At 38.2% G+C, this 24,350-nt stretch overlaps 3 protein-coding genes across 7 annotated transcripts; 2 read left to right on the plus strand and 1 right to left on the minus strand.

The window, feature by feature from the left end:
* The first annotated feature begins 310 nt into the window (after nucleotides 1-310).
* On the plus strand, nucleotides 311-12,005 carry LOC148650518 (uncharacterized). Of its 5 annotated transcripts, none has more exons than XM_088604391.1 (21): nucleotides 311-1,122; nucleotides 1,700-1,755; nucleotides 2,114-2,250; nucleotides 2,328-2,495; nucleotides 2,804-2,898; nucleotides 3,291-3,482; nucleotides 3,584-3,799; nucleotides 4,447-4,638; nucleotides 4,730-4,945; nucleotides 5,513-5,713; nucleotides 5,821-5,989; nucleotides 6,193-6,317; nucleotides 6,901-7,165; nucleotides 7,816-7,910; nucleotides 8,287-8,509; nucleotides 8,839-8,936; nucleotides 9,273-9,507; nucleotides 10,123-10,764; nucleotides 11,082-11,215; nucleotides 11,428-11,485; nucleotides 11,756-12,005. In XM_088604391.1, the coding sequence occupies exons 1-20, from the start codon at nucleotides 997-999 to the stop codon at nucleotides 11,452-11,454; spliced, it is 3,612 nt and encodes a 1,203-aa protein (XP_088460517.1). In that variant the 5' UTR covers nucleotides 311-996; the 3' UTR covers nucleotides 11,455-11,485; nucleotides 11,756-12,005. The 5 variants fall into 5 exon arrangements, with proteins under 5 accessions (XP_088460517.1, XP_088460516.1, XP_088460515.1 ...); XM_088604390.1 differs by having other exon boundaries at nucleotides 6,196-6,317; nucleotides 8,836-8,936; XM_088604389.1 differs by having other exon boundaries at nucleotides 313-1,122; nucleotides 8,836-8,936; nucleotides 11,428-11,475; nucleotides 11,747-12,005.
* A 2,685-nt stretch (nucleotides 12,006-14,690) lies between these two features.
* On the plus strand, nucleotides 14,691-22,534 carry tmco6 (transmembrane and coiled-coil domains 6). Its single transcript, XM_088604393.1, has 14 exons — nucleotides 14,691-14,831; nucleotides 15,406-15,517; nucleotides 15,904-16,013; nucleotides 16,279-16,388; nucleotides 16,759-16,942; nucleotides 17,228-17,332; nucleotides 17,907-17,992; nucleotides 18,316-18,432; nucleotides 18,814-18,928; nucleotides 20,151-20,331; nucleotides 20,784-20,878; nucleotides 20,962-21,129; nucleotides 21,458-21,583; nucleotides 21,840-22,534. The coding sequence occupies exons 2-14, from the start codon at nucleotides 15,427-15,429 to the stop codon at nucleotides 21,858-21,860; spliced, it is 1,509 nt and encodes a 502-aa protein (XP_088460519.1). The 5' UTR covers nucleotides 14,691-14,831; nucleotides 15,406-15,426; the 3' UTR covers nucleotides 21,861-22,534.
* A 58-nt stretch (nucleotides 22,535-22,592) lies between these two features.
* On the minus strand, nucleotides 22,593-24,171 carry ndufa2 (NADH:ubiquinone oxidoreductase subunit A2). Its single transcript, XM_088604395.1, has 3 exons — nucleotides 24,013-24,171; nucleotides 23,473-23,579; nucleotides 22,593-22,815 (listed from the first exon to the last, which is right to left on the minus strand). The coding sequence occupies exons 1-3, from the start codon at nucleotides 24,111-24,113 to the stop codon at nucleotides 22,724-22,726; spliced, it is 300 nt and encodes a 99-aa protein (XP_088460521.1). The 5' UTR covers nucleotides 24,114-24,171; the 3' UTR covers nucleotides 22,593-22,723.
* Between the last annotated feature and the right edge of the window lie 179 nt (nucleotides 24,172-24,350).

Consider the following 24,350-nt stretch of genomic DNA (forward strand, 5'->3'; position numbering starts at 1 on the left):
AAATGCTACTAAAGCAGAGGTTATATACAGTAGCTTTTCTTTTCACAGTGAATAACCTTTTAACCATTGTCAATCAGAATAAAAAACTTGTTTTTTTCCTTGTGTTTCCTTCATTGTCTTAATTATTTCCTTTATTATCTCTTATCTTAAAAGTGAATTATTTACCAGATTGTACTTTTCAAATGTGCATTTGGTTTGTATATAAAGCGACAAAACGTAGCTCCCGTCAGTTTCAGTGTAAACGGAATAGTGAGTGACTAGCGCCACCTATTGGGCCTTTACCTGCATGTCAAAGGAAATCGTTTGTTGTAAAATAGTGCGTTGTAATACTGTACATATGAAAGTATAGAAAGCAAGGTACTATGTCGAGAGCTTATGTCGAATAGGGTGTGTAGGAATGGTTATGTGGTAATGTGATGATTCGGTGAAGTTCGACGTACGTATATTCTCAGTGTTTCACAAGTGTTAAAGTATAGTTTCTGTTTTCTATATTTTTTCGTTATTAAGCACTTGCAGTTAGACTGTTGATAAATTTCATTTATCGAAGGAAGAAGTATTTACAGGGAGAAGCGCTACGTCTCCCCAACAAGTAAATTAAATTCAGACATCTATAGTTTACTATAATGATGACGTTTTTACCTTATACTGTACATGAGAGTGTGAGCGCCTAGTATGGAATAGGTTTTGCAAAAATAACGTTGTTATAGACAACGTATTCGTATATTTGCACGTAACTCCTTTCCTGATTCAGCCAGGGCTCTGGGAGTTTGAACTTGTTTGGGAAAAAAGACATAAAGCTCACTTTTTACTTGTTTAAATCGTTAATAATCAACGTTAGTAATACGCAAGACTACATTTCCCAGGATGCACACTGATAAAGGAGCGGAATAGTTTTTTCGGTCAAAGGTGAAAGTGGAATGCGTGGAGTTTTACGAGAATGCATGATGAGAGTTTAATAATTTTATTCAGATTTTCTTAATATTTGAGTTATTACTGATGCCCAACATGTCTTCAAAAGACAAAGATTCGTTAAAAAATGAGTTGTTGTATTTGATTTATCAACATCTTAGTGAAAACGGTTACAAAAAGGCTGCGAATGAAGTCAAAAAACATGTTTTACAGGTAATACGTTACAGTATACATATGTAGATTTCTTGCAATAATACTTTAAAGTAATCTCAAATAAAGCTATTAAATACATTTATTTGAAATTGTTGATGTATGGTTTACGTTTATTAACTTCACTGAATCGCAGTTTCCTAGTACTAAAAGCTCTGTGATCTCGTGTGAAATATTTGCATATTTCTGTGGATCATCTTTAACATTGTCTTTCTTTAGTTACTATTGGTGTATGGTAGTAACAAATTTAGCAGATCTAATATGTATAACTACTATATCGACATAATGTATTATATGGCCATAGAAGTTAAGGAGATTTTGTGCTGTTTCGCACCATCAAAACACTTGAAAAGTGTTTTCTCCATGTCTCGCAGGCGGTTTTGAGAAACCTAAGCAAACTTCACAAATCGCCACGTTCAAAAGATAAAAAAAATATTTTAACAATTAACTAAGTATTTTTAAGATGAGCTTCTTTGTTAATTGGTGCCGTGTACTGTTTTCTATTTTAGTGCACGTTAAGGGGTTTATAATTTTGTTTTTCAATCACTGGCACTGTATCTCGTTTTTTTTTTCCCTACAGAAGGGCAGTCCTGTACTGTCGACATCGCTACAAGATATCTACACGTCTTGGATTAAGTAAGTGCCGCACCTTTTCAATATGCACCCATGTGGTCCAGTGGAAATTTAAAAAGACACGTGCTCACCCAAATTAGACAAAGTTTTACTTTTTAATCATTGTAAAAAAAAATACGTCCGTTTAAAAGAAAAATAACCCCCCTTATTTAAATCATGAAGCAAGGCTGTTGGCAAATTATACGAGTTTGGTCTTTGTAATTAGGATCATTATGCGTTTATAGAATATTTTTATGGAAGGGACTGTAATTTTGCTTTTCACAATATTTTTTTTTAAATCAAAGTAGTTGGAAGACATACTGTAGCTGACTGAGGGCAAGCCGGAATTGTGACAGATCAAAAAGAAAATCGTTCATTCCAGAGCCCCCGAGAACCTAAATAAGAGAAAGTCGGAGGAAGGCGCCCTTGGATCACCAGTTAAGAGGCCTCGACAATCAGATCCCGTGAGCAGCAGTGAGAGTTCAGAAGACGAGAAAACTGATAAGAAACCTGTTAAAGGTATTGACAGGCGTCTCTTCTCTTCATGTATTGTACTGTTTACTGGGCAATCACAATTGATGTTTTTTTTTTAATAGAAACAAATCTTACCAAGAACGCTTCAGGAAAAGTTCATCTTTCCAGTCCTGGAAAGCCTGCAAAAAAGCCTCCCAGTCCTGGAAAGAAAACTCTGAGTTCGGAAAGCAGCGACACTTCTGACAGTGAAGCTGAGCAGAAACCACCTGGAAAAGCATCAGACAAGCCTGGTAAGATGACATGGAGCCTTATTTGTAAGGGAAACTTGGCTCACTGGGTTGGAGTTTTGAAAACTGCTGATTTAAAAATATGTAGTGGTTTGTAATTTTATGTATTCCTTTTGATTTTGAAAGCACTTGTGAACAAAGCCCGTGTCTGTCTTTCCTTTGAGGAGTTTGGATGCTTGATCCACGTGCTGTTGTTGTCTTTGCACAAGACTGGAAAGATTAATTACATTTCATGGAGCTGAAAATGCAGCAGTGAAAAAGTGTAATGTGTTCTTTAGAGGATGTCCATTATTACTTTTTGCTCTTTTTAGCTCCTGTACTTTCTGCTTCTAAAGCCACAAAAGACTCAAGCAGCAGCAGTAGTGAGGAAACAGACTCAGAAGAGGAACTTCAGAAGGTGCCCCAGGTCTGGTCCTTTAAAGTTGAGGAGATATCCTAATCACAGCAAATAATAGTTCAATGAATGTGGGGGTCTTTTGCCAAACTTATCAAATTTGCACATAAAGTTATATGTATATTACATATTACAACGTGACTCCAAAAATGCCTTTGGTATGAAGAGTTTTCCATATGCATTTTACCATGTTAATGTTGTAAAAACCAGCTTCATTTTTATGTACTGCGTTCGAGGAACTTTAAGATTTAAGTAGCTAAATAAATGTAGTTTTTTTCTTAAGGCTTATTTTTGAATAAATTCTTTTAGATTATAACTTTTCTGTACTGTGCTTAACAGTAGATTAGTAGCAGTTTGATAAAGATAAATCGTTGTGCTCACTGAAAGATTGGCCTGTGTTACAGAAAGCTGTGGGCACCTCAAAGACAAGCGCTCCATCAGCAACACCAGCTAAGACAGTGAAGGCTGGGCTGGGTAAGACGCTCTCTGCTAAGCCCACTCCCACCCAGGCCAAAGCCACACCTGTGGGGAAGCAGCCTGAGAGCTCAGAGACTGACAGTGGTTCTTCAGACAGCGAGGATGAAGCCCCTGCACAGGTTGGTCAAATGGCAGGATTTCACTGTGTTTGTTCTGTTAAAACTATTTTCTTTATTTATTTAATTCAGCTGTGAACTGGACTGTTTTGTTTTGTTTTCAGAAAGCTGCCTGGGATTCGAAGGCTAACTCGGTGTCTAGAGTCCCAGCTAAGCTGGACAGTACCAAGACAGCCCTTGGGAAAATGTCTTCTCCGGGCCTAGTGAAATCAGCCCGTCCAGCTCCCAGTCTGGCTCAAGCTACGCCCAAGACCCCAGAGAGTTCAGGCAGTGACAGCGAGTCCTCGTCAGAGAGTGAGCAGGAGGCCCCAGCTCCACAGGTGTGTTCTTAAAGTGTGTTAAGTGAGTCTGTTTCCTTGGTTTTCAGAAAACAGGCCTCAGACTGAGATTTTCAAATTATTACTGTGTTATTAATGAGCTGATGGTTCATGGTGTACTCAAAGAGGTATATAAAACTGTGATGCTTTTTTCTCATGTACATAAACGATTGTTTAAATAACAACACCTAATTATTATATCATCTTAAATGAAAATCTTCCGTTTGGTATTGCAGAAACCAGTTTTCGTCTCAAAGGCTGGCACAGGGCCAATGAGACTTCCCGCCAATTCGAAGACGATAGTCATTTTTATCATTCTGTTTGTATTTATTAGGTAAACTGCCTTTCAGGATTTACATATTGAAACACACAAAACCTATCTCTTTTGAAATGCAAAGGTCTATGCTACCTAACAAGTTAAGTGGTCAGGGCTTTTCATATTAAACAGTTTCCATTTTTGTCATCTCTTTACTATTTTCTCCTTTACACGAAATCTGAGTCGTGAAACACATATGTAGTTTTTTCAAGGTATTTTTTAAAGAAATTATTTTAGATGCTGAGCTTTTCTGTGCTGTGCTTTACAAGTAGTTTAGTAGCAATTTGATAATTGTTAATCGTTGTGTTCACTGAAAGATTGGCCTGTGTTACAGAAAACTGTGAGCACCTCAAAGACAACCGCTCCATCAGCCACACCAGCTAAGACAGTGAAGGCTGGGCTGGGTAAGACGCTCTCTGCTAAACCCACTCCCACCCAGGCCAAAGCCACGCCTGTGGGGAAGCAGCCTGAGAGCTCAGAGACTGACAGTGGTTCTTCAGACAGCGAGGATGAAGCCCCTGCACAGGTTGGTCAAATGGCAGGATTCCACTGTGTTTGTTCTGTTAAAACTATTTTATTTATTTCTTTAATTAAACAGCCCACTGTTTTGTTTTCAGAAAGCTGCTCGGGATTCGAAGGCTAACTCGGTGCCTGCAGTCCTCGCTAAGCTGGACGGTACCAAGACAGCCCTTGGAAAAATGTCTTCTCCGGGCTTAGTGAAATCAGCCCGTCCAGCTCCCAGCCTGGCTCAAGCTACGCCCAAGACCCCAGAGAGTTCAGGCAGTGACAGCGAGTCCTCGTCAGAGAGTGAGCAGGAGGCCCCAGCTCCACAGGTGTGTCCTTAAATGTGACGGTAGACATTCACAGTACTTAGTGAAAGCTCAAATCTATTTCTTTACAATGCGGTGTGCCAAGTGTGTTAAGTGTTTTCAGAAACCCAGCCACAGACTGAGATATTCAGGTTATATTCAGGTGTTAATAAAGAGCTGGTAAATCATCTCCTGTATACAAAGAGATATATAAAACCAGATGTATCCATTCTGTGATGCATTTTGTGTGTAACTGATAATTTAAATAATAACACCCATTTACTGTATCATCTTAAATGAAAGGGTTCTATTTGCTATTGTAGAGACCAGTTCTCATCCCAAAGGCTGGCACAGAACCAATGAGACTCCCATTCAAACCAAAGACAATGATCATTTTTATAATTCCATTTGTATTTATTAGCTAAACTGCCTTTCAGGATTTACAGATTAAGGCGACAAAAGATGTCTCTTTTGAAATGTGAAGTTCTTTGCCACCTAAGAAGTTAATAGGTCAGGACTTTTAATCTATCCCTCTATCCTGTATCCTGTGATGTCATTACTAGCGATCTTTATTGTAACATTCTTTCACAGAAAACTCTGGGTTGCTTAAGTGCTAAGTCTCAAAGCTCATCGAAACCAGTTCCAGGAAAAGTGTCCACTTTAAAATCCCCCTTAAAATCCACGAAACCAACTTCCAGCCTGGCCAAACTTGCATCTGCAGTGGAGAAGAAGCCTGACAGCACAGAGAGTGACAGTGGATCCTCAGAGACAGAGGAAGAGGCTCCCAAACAGGTAACTGCAAATCTCTCGAAAGGAGATCCATTGTCTATTGTCCGTTCCGGCTCAACTCAGTATGTATTAACCTGTAAACCATGCTGATCTGATCTTTTGACTTCCAGAAAGCCTTTCGAACTCCAGTACCCAGCTTTACATCAGGGTCCCCAGCTAAAGCGACGCCCAAGACACCTTGGGTGGACAAGGAGGTCAAAAGCACAGAAAGCGGCAGCAGTGACTCTTCTTTGGAAAGTGAGGAGGAGAAGCCAGCTGCCAAAACGCAACAGAAGCTTGGTATGGATGGTCCTTTACTTTTTCAGATAACTTGAGATTTTATTGCTGTCGGTGCTAGAGCCCATTCCACTACAAATACACCAGAAATCACACTGCAAGTCATCATACGGCCTAATCTAGCCATGCAAGCAAATGTCAGGTTCTTGGTTGTCTTGTACTACCTAAAACTGAAGGAATATTTTTTATTATTGATCTGTCTTCAGCAGTGAAGAATTCCACGACCAAGTCACCAGCTGTAAAACCAGCTGCTGTCACCCCAGAGCTGACAGGCTCTGAGAGTGAGGAGTCCAGTGACACAGAGCAGAATGTCTCACAGAAGACTCTCCAGGTAAACCGAAGATAGAGATTGTTATTGTCCTCAATTTTAATACAATTTTGGCTTATACTATTTGCCTTGCTTTCCTGTGCAGAAAAATAGTGAGTCGGGGAAAACAACAAAATTTTGTCAAGCCAGGATCAGAGTGTTATGAATCATCCAGCTGATTTTGCTCAGCAGATGTGTTCAGTCTCTGGTCAGACCGGTCTATGGCTGATAGGTTTCGTCTCTATTGAAGGTAACTGCAGAGCTTGCCAATGTTTCAGTCCAGACAGCCTGAGGGGTTTACAGGCAGTGGTTGGAAGATAAATCCACCAAAAGCTGAATTTTTCAGCAAGAAGTAGCTGAACTGTTACCCCTGAAGAGCTGCATCAATTGTCTGAGTGTTCTCATATGTCCACACACATCTAATGAATCAGTGCTGTGACACGTTGCAAATGAAATTGTTGCTGGAAGTCGACCAACAGACTGTAAGGAAAATTCTCAGATTTTGTGGTATTGTATCTTCCAGTGACTCCTTGACATGGATTAGTATTACCTGATGTTTGCTAGTATTTGTCAACAGTGAGGGATATGTGTTTTTTTACAACGACAGAAAGCACAAGCAGTGAAGACTCCTGCTCCTGTTCCCAAAACTGCTCTGAAAACATCCACCAAGAGCACTCTGGGTAAGCCAGAAGCAGTGAAGGCACACCTAGGCAAGGTTTCAAAAGCCACAGACATGAAGGCCCCAGCAAACCTGCTCAAGGCAACTGCAAAGTCTGCCGTTCAGAAACAGAGCTCAGAAAGTGTGAGCAGTGACTCATCGGAGAGTGAAGATGAGGAAAAGACATCACTACTGAAGACTCCCCAGAAAACGGGTAACCTTCTCTTTTCTAAGTGGTATTTTTTGTTTGTGCGTTCATGAGGCATTGGGCATCATTTGTCAGAGGGGATTTTCCAGTTTCTACTTACCATGAATAATTAAGTCGATTCTGGTTCCCAATATTTGCCATAGGTTTTTAAAGAAGTGCATTTGCCTCTTTATCATATCATACTTGTTGTATCGTCTGTTAATGCTAACGTGACAACATGAGGGGCTGATCAGCGCTTTTTGTCTTGTGATCTAGCATCACACCCGAAGAAGGCTCCACAGCCGAAACGTTATGTTTCCTTTCTTCACTTTTCAGAATGGAAAAAGCCTATTACTTGTTCCTTTGCAGCCCTTAATGACTGCTTATGCTTGCTTATACTATGCTTAAAACACCTAAGTTAAATGACTCTACACATTAGGATTTTTTCATAGTTACCTGAATTATGACATCAAATTCATAGTTACAGTTTTATCTAGCAAGACTTACAATATCCACCTATGATTATTTAATATAAATCCATTTCCAATTCATTTTGAGATTTTCCCCTCAGTATCTTCACTGATATTAGTTTAGATTAGCAAATTTGATCATCTTTCTTCTATGTATAGAACAAAATGTCTGAAGCTCAGCATTGAATTTTGGCTCTTTTTATTTAGCGATAACTCCAAAGCAGTCAGACACATCTCGTGCTCTTCCAGTGAAGGCTTCAGCTGAAAGTGACAGCAGTTCCAGTGAAGACGAGCCTTCGCAGGTAAGCAGGTCACATTAAATTAATTTGAATTAAGTATATCCTTAGTATTGGAAACATGTACAAGCATATGCTCATATATGACACTTCTCTGTCTGTTGTGCAAGCAGTCAAAAAATACAGTGCTGCAGCAGCTCTAGTAGGCTAGAAAATCGTCTCTGGTGTCAGTTCGTCAGTATCATACATGAAGCAGTATCAATACAATTTTAATCACATGTACTATCTGCTAATCCTTACTAGCGCTCTGTAACAGTTCATGAGATTTGACTGTTATTGTGTGAAACCTGTTATAATCTGATAAAAACGAGTTGCATATAAGGTTCACACTTGCTGTGGAACTTTGTTTTGGATTTGCTGCTAACTAAAACATATATCTTAGTCTCTTCTAGCCTCATATCCTTTGGCTGTTAATCCTGTGGCAAAATCGACTTTGTTAAAACGTCCTGCAACACAAGCGAAGAGAAAGAAAGCAGGCACTGCAGAAGAGAGCAAGAGTAAAGATCCTGACCCACCTGCTTCAGCCAAAGCAAAGAGTGAGGACAGCACCACGGACAGCAGCACTGACCTTGAACACCGGCAGCCTCCAGCGAAGATGCCCAAAGGTATTGTAAACACAGAGAGGAGATAAATGTGTGAGTGATTACTCTACAAGAAATGATCAGGTATACTGCAGTACGCAATTGGGTTAATAAATGTGATGTATGAAATAAGACTGGATCTGATCAAATACTGTACAAGATACTTTAACAACCCCAAAATTTCTTGAAAACCTTTCTTTAAAAACAGAATCAAATGCATAAAGGACATGGATTATATGTACTTGATCTCTGTTTTTTCTGCACACAAAAAAGAATAGAATCATTCTTCTGTCATTGTACTGTCTGGATGATCTGTCCTAACTTAAGAATGTGCTTTTCTGTTGGTTTAGTAGCTACTCCAAAGAAGATATCTTCCCCTGCCGTTCCCAAAAAGAAAAATACATCCAAGAGCGACAGCAGTTCAGAGGACTCCAGTGACGACGAGGAACAGGTGAAGGCAAACTGAAATTAGACAGAATCTGTTAATACTTATGGAAAGACTTTTGTACTCTTACTTGAGAGTGTGAAGTTTTAAAAACCTGATTTTATGAAATCTCAGAATTTGAGCCAAACTGAAACATTTTTAATGACAGAATAGTCATAGTCACCACTAGCTGTGGTGGTTCATAGTTTTATCACAGAGTATACAATGGTAGTATTCCTTGTGGTTTAGGTATTGAATTCCAACTCAACATGGACAGTAAATTCCCAAGATCCTCAGCAATCCATATTGACAAGTTATAGCTTTTTATTGTTAACTGATATTTATTTGTCTGTTGATTTCTAGCCCGTTTTGACGCAAGTTACTGTCCAACCTTCTGTACAAAGCAAGCTGACACTGAAATCCTCTCTGTCAAGAAACCCGGCAGCAAAAGCAGGGCATAAGAAAACTGCTACTGCGGCCAAGGGCACGAAGAAGCCTTCCCCACTGGCGGTGCCAGTCCCGCCAAACAATGAGTCTGACTCCGACAGCAGCGGCCCTGATGTGGAGAAGTGGAAACTACTGGCAAGAACACTCACAGGTACTTTAAATGGCAAACAAAGAGAAAGGGGGTTTAGGCATTTGCTATTACAAAATCGAACTTCAGTAACTTTACTGACCAAGATTTAGCAAACTCCAAGCCAAGGTGATTGCTGTAATTACAATCCGATATTGAACTTAAATAAGTAGTCATTCTGAAGCAAAATGTTTGCTTGAACATGGAAAGTGTTCAATCTATAGTAGACGCTAATTAAGTGTTGATACTGTGTATATGCAATTAAATATGAAGTGAATTTTTTTTATAGACAGGAGACTTTCTGCAAGAAAGAGGTATAATTGCATTAAGAGGATTTTGCAGACAAGACATTAAGCTCTTGACTTCAAACTACTCTTACACCACCTCTTTGAATATGTTTCCTGAAGTTAATGAGCTATAATATAATACCTTAACCCTCATTAACTGCATCAAAGAAATGAGTGCAGGCTGGAGTAGGGGAACATCTAAAGTGGTCTGAAATGCAAAACTATAGTGACTATAACAGTTAGAAAGGTGCTTGGTTTCCCTTTGAAAACTGTGTTTTTGTACACCCGTGACCTTTCTTTCCTGTCTTTTGTTTTACATTTGAAACCTTGGGGCGGTCAACTATTTACACAGAAAAAGTCATTCAAGCGGATGGATATGTGAAATTAATTCCGAACTGTTGGTCGTTCACAGACAGTGACATCTCAGTAATGGCCTCCTTCCAAGAGCCTGCCGTCACCACTGTAACGGGGGCTGCAGAGACGCAGAAGAAAAAGGAGAAAGAGAAGGCCATGTCTAATGCATCTGGGCAAAAAGCGAAACAGACGCCAAAACAGAAAGCCCCCAAGCCTTCGGCGAGCAAAGCCAAGAAGACTGAGCCACCCGCGACCATCGAGGACCTCCTGTCGCTCGTGGACCACCATTCGTCCTCGTCCGAGAGCAACGCAGAGGACACGCTGGTGACCACCGCCTCCAAGGCCCAGGAGAAAAAGAAAGTGCTTTTGGCAGAGCGGCCTAGGAGTGCGTCTTCGGAGGAGGAGGAGGAGGAGGAGGAGCAGCGAAGGGTAGTGGAAAAGAGGAAAGCAGCAGCTGACGTGGGAGCAGCTACGCCGGGCAAGGACCCCGTGGCCAAAAAGAAGAAGAAGAAGAAAGACAAAAAAGAGAAGAAGGAGAAAAAACTGAAAACGGCCAGTGAGAACGGCGGCCCTGTGGTGCCTATCATCACGAAATCAAGCCCAAGGGCAGACAAGGAGAAGAGAAAGGAAAATAAAAAAAGTAAGTCTTAGCACAAGTATCCAAAGAAAGACAGACATACTGTAATGTATTTCTAGCCAGCTGGGGGAAGATTAATAAGGAGTCCGTCATTAAAAGCTCTCCACTAACTGATTGGTATTATGGGAATTTTGTGGGTTTTTTTTGGGAGAGGATACGTCTATTAAATACTTCCAAAGGCTTTAACCTCAAATATATTGGAAATTTACTTCAGGGGAAATCAACATTAAGTACATTCTTAGATATGACATGTTTCTTGTTATTCTGTTTTTTTTTTATTATTATTATTATTATTATTATTATTATTATTTACCGTACAGGTAAAAGTAAATTGAAAGGCAAAAGGAAGACAAAAATCAAGAAGACCCCTTTCCGTCCTTCTCAAGGGATTCCTTTTGACACGCCCTCCTCCATGGGAACCAGCCCGGCACTGGTCAGTGCTGTGTCGGACAAGGTGACCACTGGTTTCAATGTGCAATGTAGTCCCATGTGTGCTTTTATTTTCACAACTATATCTATAATCTTGTCTTTTTTTTTGGTACTGCTACATTTTCTACAGCTGTTCGGTACTTCTAGTGTTATCTGTAGGACTAGGTTGATTAGAAGTGCAAAATGCAGTTTTGTTTTGTACTGGTGAATGAAGCAACTTTTTTTTTTTGCTTTCAGAAAAAGAAGTCTTCGAAGAACAAATAGCTCATTCGAAGTGAAATGCTGGTGAGTGAGTCTATATAAAAGCCAAATCCTGAAATTCTGATAGGAGCTCTTGCAGAAGAAGGTGTTGAGATTGAGACACTTTCACACTTGAATCTCTTTTTTGTAGTTCTTATATGTTCATGTGGTTTTATGCTTTTACATCCATCTGTTACTGACAAGGTATTGACTATTCTGCAAATATTTACTTTGAAATGATGACAACACCTTATTTCTCGGAATAGTTGCTTGTGCAGACTTTTATATAAAATACTTTTATTTTTATTTTTTATAGGTGAGGTACTTTTTATGCATCTCATGGAACAACAAATTTGAAAGAAAGGAGAATCCCATCCAACAACTGCTCTTAATGCCATTTTCATTTAAGAAGGAAATCTGTTCAGATCATTGAGAAAAATATTTTATCCTTCTGTGATTTTTTTTTTCAGTTTTGTAAATTACATTGAGAAAGCTGATGTCAGGTGTCTATATTGGATTTTATAAATGTATTTAAACAACATGAAATAGAAAATAAAGATTTACTTAATGTGTAATAGTGGCTGGAATCTGTTTGTCTAAAGATGTTTACATTGACAATGATATTTAATATTAAATATATTTTACTTGGGACTCTATGCATTTACAAAAAAAAATTAAACAATTTTCAGCCTAGCACTTAATTTTCATTGACTGAAGATGATTTTTTTACATTACCTTATTCATCATTAATAAACTCAGCAGCTATTTTTGTAAAAAAATAATTTGTCAGTTTCAATATCTGTCTTGTTTTTTCCTTATAAAATGTTTTAATAAATATTTTTTCAGAATATTTTTTGAGTTTTTTTATTTCAGTTGAGAAAGGTAGAGAATACACACAGGGAAGTGGAGATCTATTTTGAATTTGGTTTACATTTGAAGATGAATTGAAATAAATTTAAGTGAAGATTAGGCACCTGGCGGCTAAATTGGGAGTCTGTTTTCTTAACATTAAGTTCTTATTTTTACAACAGTAAGAACATTTTCAAATTTACCTCATATATAAATTATAAAAAATCAAGACACAACTACGTAATTTCTGTGTCATTGTGATGCAAAGTAATATTTTAATTGTTTTAAAAGGAATATGTAACACATACCATTCACTAATTGTATTGGGCATGTTGTTTAGTAAGAATTCTCAGTTCTCGGTTCAGTTCTATTGTCACAGCCACAAGTGCAGTTAAAAACATAAACACAGAACAGCAGCTGCAGCCACATGTTATATAACATACTGTACAACTTAAAAAAAACATCAGTGTGAGCCAGTGGTAGGGGTTAAATTCAGTAATCTGACAGTTTGTGGGAAGAAAGTTTCTGAATCTGGAAGTTTGTGCCTTTATGCTCCTATAACACCAGAGGGAAGGGGGAGACAAATGAGAAACCAGCATAACTGGTATCTGATTTCAGGAAATATTATAAATTAAATGATCCATTTGGCCCATCTAGCCCATTTGTTTATATTTAGCGAATTGATTTGTCCAGACATTTCTTCTGGTCTAGTTTGTTGCAGACTCCCACAACCTTGTACAAGGGAACACAGCCCTGAGTTGCCTCTTGTGTCTCAGGTGGTTTGTGTTTTACTGCTCAACAGTTTACTCAATACTTTGAGGATTTTGACACGGGCCTCCTAATAGATTTTTTTTCTTTTGATGACCAAAAAAATTCAGTAACAATTATTTTCACTTGCACAGTATTTTTCATCCCGAGTGATCCCAGAGCACTTCACAAATGGGAGGGGAAATACTTCATCCACTACTTTCGTGCTGTACGACCTTGGGTTATGCTCGCAACCATTATGCACCCGCAACAAAGCCAAAATGACAAGAAATTAATTCATCCAACTAATAAAGGGGAAAATTAAGGCAGGTCTGGTTAGCAAAGCCCAAAGTGGATTTTAGGACACCAAGGTTAAGTCTCTTACCTTACCCTGTGCCACAGGATCTTTAATGAACTAATAATCACAATCTTGGTTTAACTCATCGTCTGAAGGATGGAACCAGCTAAAGCACACTGTCTACAGTCACCATACTGGGACGTTGCCTGGGAAATTCTGATCCTTAGGGAAAAGTGAAAACGTCTACCAACACCGTTTTCTCAGCAGCAACTTGGTTTTCCTGACAGGTCTTCCATCTCAGTTCTGACCAGGCTCAATTAGCCTTTGAGATCAGATGCAAGAAGCAGCAAGGTAGTTTTTAACTTGTCATATGAGACAAACCTGATAATGTGTAGTACATTACTGTTCTGATTCCAGAACAGCAATTTATTTTTTCTAATAATGTGGTACAGTCATCTCTATTCAATATTCTTAATTAGATTTTAATCATGTTACTTACATTACTGCTTAATCTTAAATTCTAGACTTTTAGCTATGTTCCCCAACATTTTGTCTGGATTTTGGATAATATCATTCACCTCTTCCAATTCAGTGCCAATTTTCCCAGAAACGAGTTAACCTACCAGTATGTTTTCGGACTGTGAGAGGAACTGGAGCACCTGGATAAAATACAATCTTCACGTAGTGCCCCAAGAATTGAACCCCTGTCCTTACTTACTGCTGTGCCATACAATAATACACTATTTCTTACATTTATAAGACATTTTTCTAACATTTAACAAGACACTATTATTTGCGTCATTCCCTTTTCTGACTTTTGACTTTTAAAATTCTTTGGAAGATGTGAATGAAAGTTTACTTTTTGACTAAACTGGTAGTCGTAATTTGTTTGCATATGAAACTGGCTAATATTCCCCTAGTTATTTTTAAGATAAACACAATTGTCAATAGTGCCGGTTGTGCAACGTACCTAAGGGGTTTTAAAAATATTTTGGCTCAAAAATAACGACCACATTTGATGATAAACTGATTTCCAAACCACAGGCACCATATGGTCTGAGGGAATTTTAAAGAATTTGTTTCAAAACAGAAGTGTATCTGGTTCCGCTCAATAATAATAAAATCATTGGGTTATAAATAACATGGATGGCTTTTTTTCCGAATGGATGATTTGTAAATAGCACGGCAATATTTATAAATAAACGTTTACATTTTTCTTAATAGTACCTAGTTTAAATGTGAGAATAGTAGTGTTATTCATATTAGAATAAAAATAGGTTCTGGTATATATTTAAAATCGCGACGCTCACTGGGACAACAGACCCTTTTCAAACATAAAAATAGGCCACTTACAAACATTTATTTGTATTTCGGTACATTCAGTAAATAATTTCATTCACCGCTAGATGGCGTCTTGAAAGATTGTATTATCAATTTGAGCTCATAAACCTGCGACGCAGACTGGGGTTTGTGGTTAGTTTTGAAGGATTAGGTTTAATCTGTGAATGTAAGTACAGCAGTCGTTATCTGCCTGTTTTTCTACGTGTAATTTAGTGTAATAGGAAACCAGTCAACACAAATATCTAACCACAGCAGCCTGAAAACATTCGTAGGAATAATCGTATATAAATTGTATATTAATCGTCCTAAGAACCCTTAAAAGTTATCAGTAACACCAAAATCTTATTCTATGTCGTATGTATCAAATGTATCTGTTATTGTTTTAATCTTTTGCTTAGTTTTAATTTGAAGTGATGAGTCACGGAAAACTTTCTCTTCCAGAATGTATTGTTGTTTTGCCTGATTGTAGTGATGAATGTCGCTGTTTCACACACAACTGTATGTGTGTGTTTATTTTAACATTGGCTGCTGTTTTATATTATATAAAAAAACGGATTGTGATCTTTTGTGGTATTGAATATGTATTGTTTTAGCCACAATTTGCAAATATAAGTGACCGAACGTAATGGTTCTGTCTCTAACTCCAAACGTTGACCTTCGCCAATTTAGTGTAGAAAATGCAATAAAATAAACTTTGAATTAACGGATTAAATGAATATTTATTTTGTCTCTGTTTTCAGCTATCTTTAAATTTATAGGAAATGTGGAGGTTAAATGTTGTCCGGCATAAACTACGCCCTCAAGGGACCAACCTGGAGGAGCTTAAAATCAGTAGAAGAGAGCACGAAAAAGGTTAGTCCTGAAATTACCCGCAGTCTATTTACAGTACCTTAACACATTCCTCTATAACCGAATCGCGCTGTACTCCTCGGTCTGTGGCAGTGTTGTCTTTTGGTCTAAAACAAAAACTTTGGTTGGTTTGTAGTTCAATTAAGGTGTTTCTGTACATGAGCCAGCAGTCTGTTTGATTACAAAATTAAAAACAATACTGTGCACCAGTCAGAAAGAGCTGTGTTGTAACTATGGTTGCAATAAAATATATTTCAGTAGTCAGGGGAGGTTTGTGGTAGATACAATTTCAGTAGAATTAGAATCTCACACCATCTACAATTTTAAAGTAGGGCAATTAATGTCTTATTCCTGAGAAAAGTGTTCCGGCAACAGTTATCTGTTTTAAGCCCTAAGACAGGCTCGGAGGGACCAGCAGCTGGTCAGCAAGAGGAGGCTACAGGAAGCAGATGAAGATGACTTTGTGGAAACTGCAGAGGGCCTCCTGACAAAGGAACAGGTCAGCCATTACAGATCAGACACTTTGATGTACTGAAGCTAACCATAATGTACAATGGCAGTCTTACTGTATCTATCATTTCAAAGGTGCTTTCTCTGTGTAGTCTGTCCAGTAACCATTGTTGAAGCTGATTGCTGCCTCTGGAGCTACATGAAGATATGAAGATGTAGATCTTGATAGGGACGTCAATAAGCAACACTTTCGTTATGTTTTCATTTGAATTTGGTGACAATTCTAGTGAGTTTTTCCCATGTATCTTTATAAGATAATGCAGCTGTTCCAAGGGATCAAGCACAGCAGTGAGGAAAGAGTGAATCACCTGCGAACTCTGAGGAGGGCTCTTCGTTGCAAAAAGACACAGCTCACCTTTGTAAAGTAAGGCAAGACAGTGTCCAGTTGGTTTTTGGTCATTTTCATTTAAATTTCAAATTCACTTGAACAGAGCTAAGAAACTGGCTTCTGCTGTTTTTAATTTTAAACCATCTAGACCTGGTCTGTTTGCTTATTTGACAGAGGTTTGACTTTTTCTTTTTATTAAATAAAAAAAGAAAACAAAATTTGTTCAAAGCAAGAAACACAAGCCCTTTTATTAGTCAAAAAGGGACTTCAAGACAAAGCAAGGCCCCCACACAAGAGCTGAATTCTGTGGTATAAACCACTAATTTCAGCCATAATTGTCATCTTAGAGAAAGGAGTGCTGCTGATCTTCCCCTCTATTAACCAGTGGACTTCTGGACTTCTGCAGGCTGGAGAACAGTATGCATGTGTTGGTGGGCTTGCTCAGTGGATCCAATGCAGTACACCAGCTGGAGGCAGCCTACTGCCTGCATGAGCTATCTCACTCTGATGAGGCCACAGTCCCCCTGGCCTGCCTACCTGCCACCCCTTACCTCCTTACATTCCTTGCGGGTCAGAGTCCCAAGTTGACAGTAAGTATGTGCCTTTCACCTCTTGGGGTTTACAGCTTCTCCGTGACTGAGAAAATGCATCTCCTCCAGACCACAACCCTACCTAAAAAAATGCAAATGCAATTTTATCCGCATCTAGTTAAACGACTTGGTAAAGAAACAATGGGCGTGGGTGTAATAGTAGAAATTAATGTATTTAGTAGAGGTGTAGCTCAAAGAATTACAGTAATAATAATTTTTTAATGGCTGATTTCTGTTCTTTCTAACTGCATTCAACCGAAGCATATGTTTTCTGTATTTTGGTAGGAGCTGTGTTTATACACCCTTGGAAACCTGAGTGCGGAGAGCGAGGACATTCGGAAAAAGCTGCTGGCCCAGGGCATTATCCCAGCCCTGGCGAGCTGTATACGGGTACAGCGTCCCACCTGTTTTTTCAGTAATTCAGAATTCAGTAAGCTCTGCAAGGCCAGCTCAGAACTGTCTTTATTTCAGGACACCCAATTAAATCTGGCGATGAGAGTAGTGGTGACTGAGCAGGGGTGTCTACTCTACACCGAGTCAGATAACAGTGTATCTCTGCACTATTTTATGTATTAACAATGAAATTGCTAAAGTCTTAAGGATTGAGTTCGATGACATTTGGACTGGATCTTTTTTACAGCCCTTGCATGGTCATCTTTTTCATTAAATTGCTAGATGTTGGTAAACCTCATATTTTTTCTTCTGCCTTCACAGGGCTTGACATATACAGTCAATACATCTGTTTTCCTTCCTACTTTGGATCACAATTTGGTATATTTCTACTTCAATAAGAATATAGGCTGTTGGATTTTGTGGCATTTTGTTTAAAATGCAACTGTTGTGAAGCTTTAAGATGATATGGTTATTATCATGTTGCTTTTTAAACTGTAACATACTTTTCAACGTCGTTCACTTGTAAACGCTTACAGACAAGTTGTTTGCTCGTGCCTTTGTTTTGTTTCAGTGTCCTCATGTGGCCGTCACGGAAGCAGTGGGATATGCGCTCTCCCAGCTTCTCCAAGCTAAAGAGGCTCCTGAAAAAATAATCCCGTGAGCAACATTGATTCTATAGTCTATGACTTCCAGAATGTGACTTGGACAGCCTTCAGTTTGATGGAAACACTAGGATGTTTAATGCCAGGAGGTCTTCTATGATTCTTTTCATCTGAGCTTCAGGTGCCTTGATTGCACCTCTAATAGTATTTACCACTGATCCATGCCTTTTGTTTTCTTAAATCACCGTGTTCTCAATTTGGCCATCAGACAAACCCAAAACTGAACCAGTATTATATATATATAAATTTATAATTTGCACAATTCAATTACAATTTGATTCACTTATACATTGCTTATATATTTCCTCCTCCCCCCAGATTAGTCCTACAGTCTGGTGTGACCCAAGATTTGCTGTCAGCGTTGCAGTCTAATCCCGAGTGTGGGATTGGGACAGCTGTAGAATGTGCTTGGTGTCTCCACTATCTCATCAGCAGGTGAGTCTTTTATCATTTTAGCTGTACCTTTGTTTTTTTTTAAATGTGCAGGGTTATCAGAGGTACAGGCCTTGTAAACACTTCATTTATATATGCTCTGTGTTAAATTGTCTCTAAAAATGAACATTTTTTTAATTTAAGTGCTTTAGACAATCTTGGAAAATATGCAGTTTTAGAGTGTAGATGGTGTAGATGTTATTTAATTGACCAAATAAAGCAAATCAAAGTAAATGGTCAATATATTACTGTCATGGTAGCATTTGAGTAAGACTGGCGTGCTTATTTCTTAGACCAAGTACACCTCAGTATTCTAAATGAGTCTATGCTGTAAATTAATTCAAATGATTATGACCAAAGCTTTATCTCCTTCTATTTTTACAGCAGTGTTAATGTTGATTTACTGGTTGCCCAAGGTGCCATCTTTAAGTGCAGTTCTCTGCTGGTCACGCTGGGTGGTGCTGTAGCATCAGAGTTCCCGGAGGAAGGTATTGAGCAGGTAAAACAAGGATACCAAGTTGTCTTGTTTCTGCTAAAAGCAGAAATTCTGCATGCAGGTTTACATGTGGCTAGGGAAAATTTTACATGTAACTATAAGGAAATAGTATATTTCCTATATTTATCTATAAGGGAAAAGTATAAGGTCCATGAAGGAAAAATTATAAGATACCATGAAAGTTTGGGGAGAGGGGCAAGAAAAAGAAAGTTGAGGAAAAAGGAACAGAAATCTAAGACCTAAGGTGACAGGTTCAAGTTAGGATAGATAGAGAATAGGGGTATCAGTAACTGTGATTAAGGGGACCTGATGACCTGTCCTGATCCTTACAAAAAAACCTGATTCACTGATAGTTTTGTCCTGGAAGATGATGAGTACTGTCAAAAATCCATAGGTTTCATCAATCTAACACTAAATATTCCTGAAAAACATCTGTTTGATATTTATTTTTGGAACATTCCATTGTTTTTTTTCCCTCTTTTTAATCAGGATTTGGGATTAATCTCGATGCTAAGAATACATTTCCCACCACATTTTTCTTAATTACTACACTGATTTGCATTTTTAATATTTTTTGTTGTTATTTTGTTTTTTAAATCCCGTGGAAAAGCTGTTAACAGGAAGCTCAGCATTAAATAGCATAACAATTATTAAACTGCAGGTTCAGTGGGTTACAACTGGAAAATACACCATTCTTAATCTCCAATACAAATCCAGGTACAACAGTTTCCACTAAGTGTGGAGGTGGAACTGAGTCTTGGAGTCAGTACAAAGAAGTGAGGTCATGTGTTAAATGTAGGTTAATGAAAATTGAACATAACCTAGTACTAGAACAGATTTTTGTGTTTCTTTCCTTAGATATAGTGGAAAACATTTGCAGCATCCTTAGTATAATTATCAAGCAAATTCAAACAAGCTGGTATTTCTTTGAAAAAAAATCTGAGATGTGGGAAAACAAACAGAATGTTTTTAAAAATAAATGTTTTGCACAGCATACTATTCTAATTAGTTTGGCAATTACTGTGTATGGCTGATAGAGTTCTCTATTGATGTTCAAAACCCTTTGTTTGATTAATATTTGAAGGTTAAATACAGGACAAACTTTCAGAGTTTCAGTAAAGTGCTGTTTGTGTTCTTTCTGGTGAAGCATATATCCCTCATGGAAGCCAACAGTCCTGCACATTAAAAAAGTCCACTGTTTTTTGTTTTTTTGAAAATGCTGCAGCTGATTTCTCCCTTGCTCCGTTGCCTTGGGAACCTGCTAGCGGGCACTGGAGGTGAAGCTTGTAGAGAGCAGATCAGGGACAGCAGGCTGCTGGTGGCGCTGTGTGCCTTTATTCAGGCTTTTCTGCAGACGCGGACATACATTGCACGAGAAAGCCTGTGGGTCATGAATAATCTTACAGGTAGCAACCAACGTTTATATCTGAAGGAAAAACTTTTCTGGAAGTGAGTTATTATAGTGCCTAGTTTCCTTTTTGGATTTCCTGATGAACATGTAAGGTGATACTTGCTCTAGCAGAGTACACAGTCACCTGCTTTGAATAGAAATGTTTGTACTACGAGCGTTTCTGCTTGTTTTTACTTAAACTGAGGTTTTGTATAGTTTAAGATGGTATATGGTGTCGATTATGGCAGTTCAAACTACTCATAAGAAATCAGTCACTGCAGAAATTTGGTTTCTCTCTCAGATGAGATTAATCCACTGTTGAAGTAGAGTTTTTCATCTTTAAATTATATCAGTATCTTACCTACCAGTCAGTGACCCTGTATTCTCACGTGCTTGACTTGGGTATGCTGGGGAAGTGATACATCTGTATTAGCCCTACATGTTTTGTGTTCCGCTGATTCTGTCCAGCTGAAGATGCCATATTCTGCTCAGTGCTGCTATACTTAAACCTGGTACCTGTGTTGATTGAGCTGCTGCCATTCTCCAAGGGCATAAACATTATGGTAAGAAATGTGGGGATCGGGTTATTTCAAGCACCGTATTTTTTGTAATGCATTTTAAGGTTTTTATGCCTCTTTCAATTTAGGCCCTGCGTGTACTATGCAACACTGCTAAGAAAGGACCGGAGTACTGCCAGCAGCTGCACCAGAAAGGGGTGCTGTCAGCTCTTCACACAACGCTCAGAATGGCTGATCCTGAAATTATACATCTTAGTCTAGAACTGCTGCACATGATGGTGGCTGGCAGCTCCCAGGTAATGTGATACCAAAAGCCTAGATGATTTTTTTCCAAGTTATTAGAACTTGTTATATTTTCTCCATATGTGTGCTGTGACAGAAGATACTGGAACTATTCAGAATTGTCTTTTGTCTTTCTGGTAGTTGTATTTCCACACTAGGGCTGGTAGCACCTGCCCCTCAGAGCGTAGATGATCAAAGCCAGACTATGCCAGTGAGGCATGAGTTTTATTCCTGATTTTTCTGTTGATTTAAAACTCTTTTCTACTATTTATAGATTTGAACATGTATGTATTACACCAGCTCATAACAGCAAATCTCTTTTTCCATGCACTTTGTTCATAGGTTGCTTGTGAGTTTGTGAAGCAGGAAGGGATTTCACTGCTAGAGGCCATCCAGTATAACAGCCAGGAGGAGTTAAGGATTCGGGCCACTTTCATTCTGGATAGATATCTCTCCCCACAGGTCCTGGTAAGGACAGCTGCTTGACCAGATGTTTTAAGGAGTTTGAGAAGGAGGAACTGATTTCAAAATGTCGTTGAGTGCGTGGTTGATTCCACAGATGTGGAAACAGAACTTTATGTAAAATATCCCTTATTGACTTTTAATGTTGGTTGTAGAATTAAATCTAAGAAATGTGCACTACAGAAAAGTTATTTCCACTTATTCATGTATGCCTGTTGTTTGAGAGCAGTAAAATGAGTTTTATTTTTTTCCTGTTTTAAAGGCAAATACTCCTGTTGAATGACACCCCAACCATGTTGTGCTAAGTGGCAGTATCAAGAAGAAAGCTTTGTGTCATAAATGCCAAAGGTTCTCAGGGAACATACTTTAATTTTGCAATGCAAATTTCTTTTCTATATGGCTATTTTAGCCATTACGCTTATATGGAAAAGATTTTATGTTATAAAAAAATCAACTCAAATACAAACTGCTGCAAGTCACATTCATCAAAAACCCTGTTACAGAGAATATAATTTATAATTTTCTGGTTATAAAAAACTTTTCCAGATTGTCATCATGAAATAGAAAACTAATTATAAAATGGTAGTTTAAGGTAGACACCTTAATATAATAATAATAATAATAATAATAATAATAATAATAATAAACTTTATTTTATATAGCGCCTTTAAAGGTGGCTTCTCAAAAAAATGCAAATAATGCAAATTCGCAAAATGCAAAAAATGCAAAAAATTTTACCAACTTAAAAGAAATTCAATTATAATATAAACCCAAGAGAATCTGGTCATTTAGTATACCCCTGAATGTATTTTATAAAAATTACCCTTGGTTCTGCCTCCCCCCCCCCCCCCTTCTGCAATCCTCTAGTCCTTAAAAAATAGCAAATGGAACACTTAATTTAGTATGCATTATAATATGAAGTGTATTTGTTTTATTTTAATAAAATATTCTAATTTAGTTTGTGTGTGATTTATTGAAGTTATAGTTTTGTTAAGCAAGAAAACGCAAAAACTCATTTGTCATTAAATACATTTTATTGTACACTGGCATATCAATGCATTGGGGTTGAAACAGACCGTTCACCCAAAGTCCACAAAATACAGGGCACAGACACCACCTGCACAGAACTTCCTTTTCTGCTTCTCTTCATGGTTTAGCATTAACCACAGACTCCAATGCCTTGGCTACTTGGGCAGCATTCATGTTGTCCAGAGCTACACTCTTTTCTTTGCCAAACTCTGCAACACAAAAGCAGCAATTCAAGCCCCGCTCGGTCGTCCTATGAGTTAAAACAGAGGAATACCCTTATTTTGATACTTGTGATACATCTCCTTATGCCCCAAGTGTATGCCAGATGTTAAGATCTCCATGTTCCAATACAATTTCGACTTAGTAGACTAACTTGAGTTGTTTTCACTTCCTGAACAATCAAAGATTATATTTGTAGGTGGAATCAAAAAGGTCTAGTTATGTTAGTGTAGCAGCAATTTCTGTGCAGCATATTCTGTTAAACAGTGGTGTCACTAGGAACAGGATAGGCATGGTAGATATGCCTGGTAAATATGTCAGAATTTAAAGAATCCAAAACAGTAACCAAGGTTCCAAAGAACTATATTGATGTTTGGATTTCATTCCTGCTGAATTCTGAATGTCCTCAAACATCTATCATTCAGTTTTGATCCATTAACAAAAGCCACCCAAATATAAGTTTAAATCAGTACATCTAGCAAAATGACAACTGTATATTTTAGGAGTAAATTAAGTAAATGGCTCCCAATTTCCTTCTTCGTTATGGCCCAATGCCAGCTGAATTCCCTTACAACTGGATTTCAGTAAATATGTTTATAAATCCGCTGATCGCCGTACACCTGTTCAAGTACTGTACTCGGACTCACCGTATCGTGCCCACAATTTAGGCTGAACACCAGAACACTCCCTGATTAAGATTGGAAACTCAGGGTTAGCTTTCTTCAGCGTCACATAGTGCTGCTCGATGAAATCCCTAACGAAAGAATAAACAATCGTATATTTTTAAATGTCACTGTCTGCCATTAACCGACCTGTCCAGCATACTTTGCAAAACATTTAGGAAGAATTAGAAGGTAATAAATAAAATACTGCTTTTCGTTTTTACATATTATCCAAATGTACAATACCAACCCCGATGAGAGATATAATAAACTTATTTATTTATTTTTTATATAGTACATTCCTGTAAATTGAGAATCTGCTATACCTAGTTGAAACAGCAGCCAGTGACAGCGGTTCACAGACTGAGTGTTTATAAAAGCACTGTTTCCAATGCAAACAGGAGATACAATTTCGGCAAAACATAAAACATTCTATACTGTTAAATACAGTTGCACGACTTCTCCAAGCAATCAAATTGCGATAAAAAATGTCGTTCTAGCAATACCTGCTTTCTTAATACATACCTGACCCCTTGACTACCCGCCGAGGTCTGACACAAATGTAAGCGGATTTCTTTAAGGTTTCTCGCAAGATTTGACCCAATACTTCTTGCAACAGCAGCCATGATGTTCACCTTTAAAATCTTCAGATTTGCGATACTCTCTACCACTTCCTTTAGGAGCACCGCCTTACCCAATGAGTGCTTAAAGAGCATCCCATTGGAAAGCATCATAACCAATCACATATCACATTTTAGAGGGGCGTAAACAACTCACCAATCAGCGTGGGAACAAAGTAGATAGACTCTCAGCGATAACCAATTACAGTAGGATGCTTCTGACCAATGTCTTTAGGGTATTTC

Source organism: Lepisosteus platostomus, chromosome 13 (genome assembly GCF_059453375.1).
Source record: "Lepisosteus platostomus isolate fLepPlt1 chromosome 13, fLepPlt1.hap1, whole genome shotgun sequence".
NCBI classification, from domain to species: domain Eukaryota; kingdom Metazoa; phylum Chordata; class Actinopteri; order Semionotiformes; family Lepisosteidae; genus Lepisosteus; species Lepisosteus platostomus.

Bases quoted from the DNA above. Each gene is read 5' to 3' on its own strand.
- tmco6 (XM_088604393.1), top strand. From the start codon at position 15,427: ATGTGGAGGTTAAATGTTGTCCGGCATAAACTACGCCCTCAAGGGACC. The intron at 16,389-16,758 runs GTAAGGCAAGAC...GGACTTCTGCAG, and splicing joins ACACAGCTCACCTTTGTAAA to GCTGGAGAACAGTATGCATG. The intron at 16,943-17,227 runs GTAAGTATGTGC...GTATTTTGGTAG, and splicing joins GTCAGAGTCCCAAGTTGACA to GAGCTGTGTTTATACACCCT.
- ndufa2 (XM_088604395.1), bottom strand. From the start codon at position 24,113: ATGGCTGCTGTTGCAAGAAGTATTGGGTCAAATCTTGCGAGAAACCTT. The intron at 23,580-24,012 runs GTATGTATTAAG...TTCTTTCGTTAG, and splicing joins GCGGGTAGTCAAGGGGTCAG to GGATTTCATCGAGCAGCACT. The intron at 22,816-23,472 runs GTGAGTCCGAGT...TTTGTGTTGCAG, and splicing joins TAAATTGTGGGCACGATACG to AGTTTGGCAAAGAAAAGAGT.
- LOC148650518 (XM_088604389.1), top strand. From the start codon at position 997: ATGCCCAACATGTCTTCAAAAGACAAAGATTCGTTAAAAAATGAGTTG. The intron at 3,483-3,583 runs GTTGGTCAAATG...TTTTGTTTTCAG, and splicing joins AGGATGAAGCCCCTGCACAG to AAAGCTGCCTGGGATTCGAA. The intron at 9,508-10,122 runs GTACTTTAAATG...CTATTTACACAG, and splicing joins ACTGGCAAGAACACTCACAG to AAAAAGTCATTCAAGCGGAT.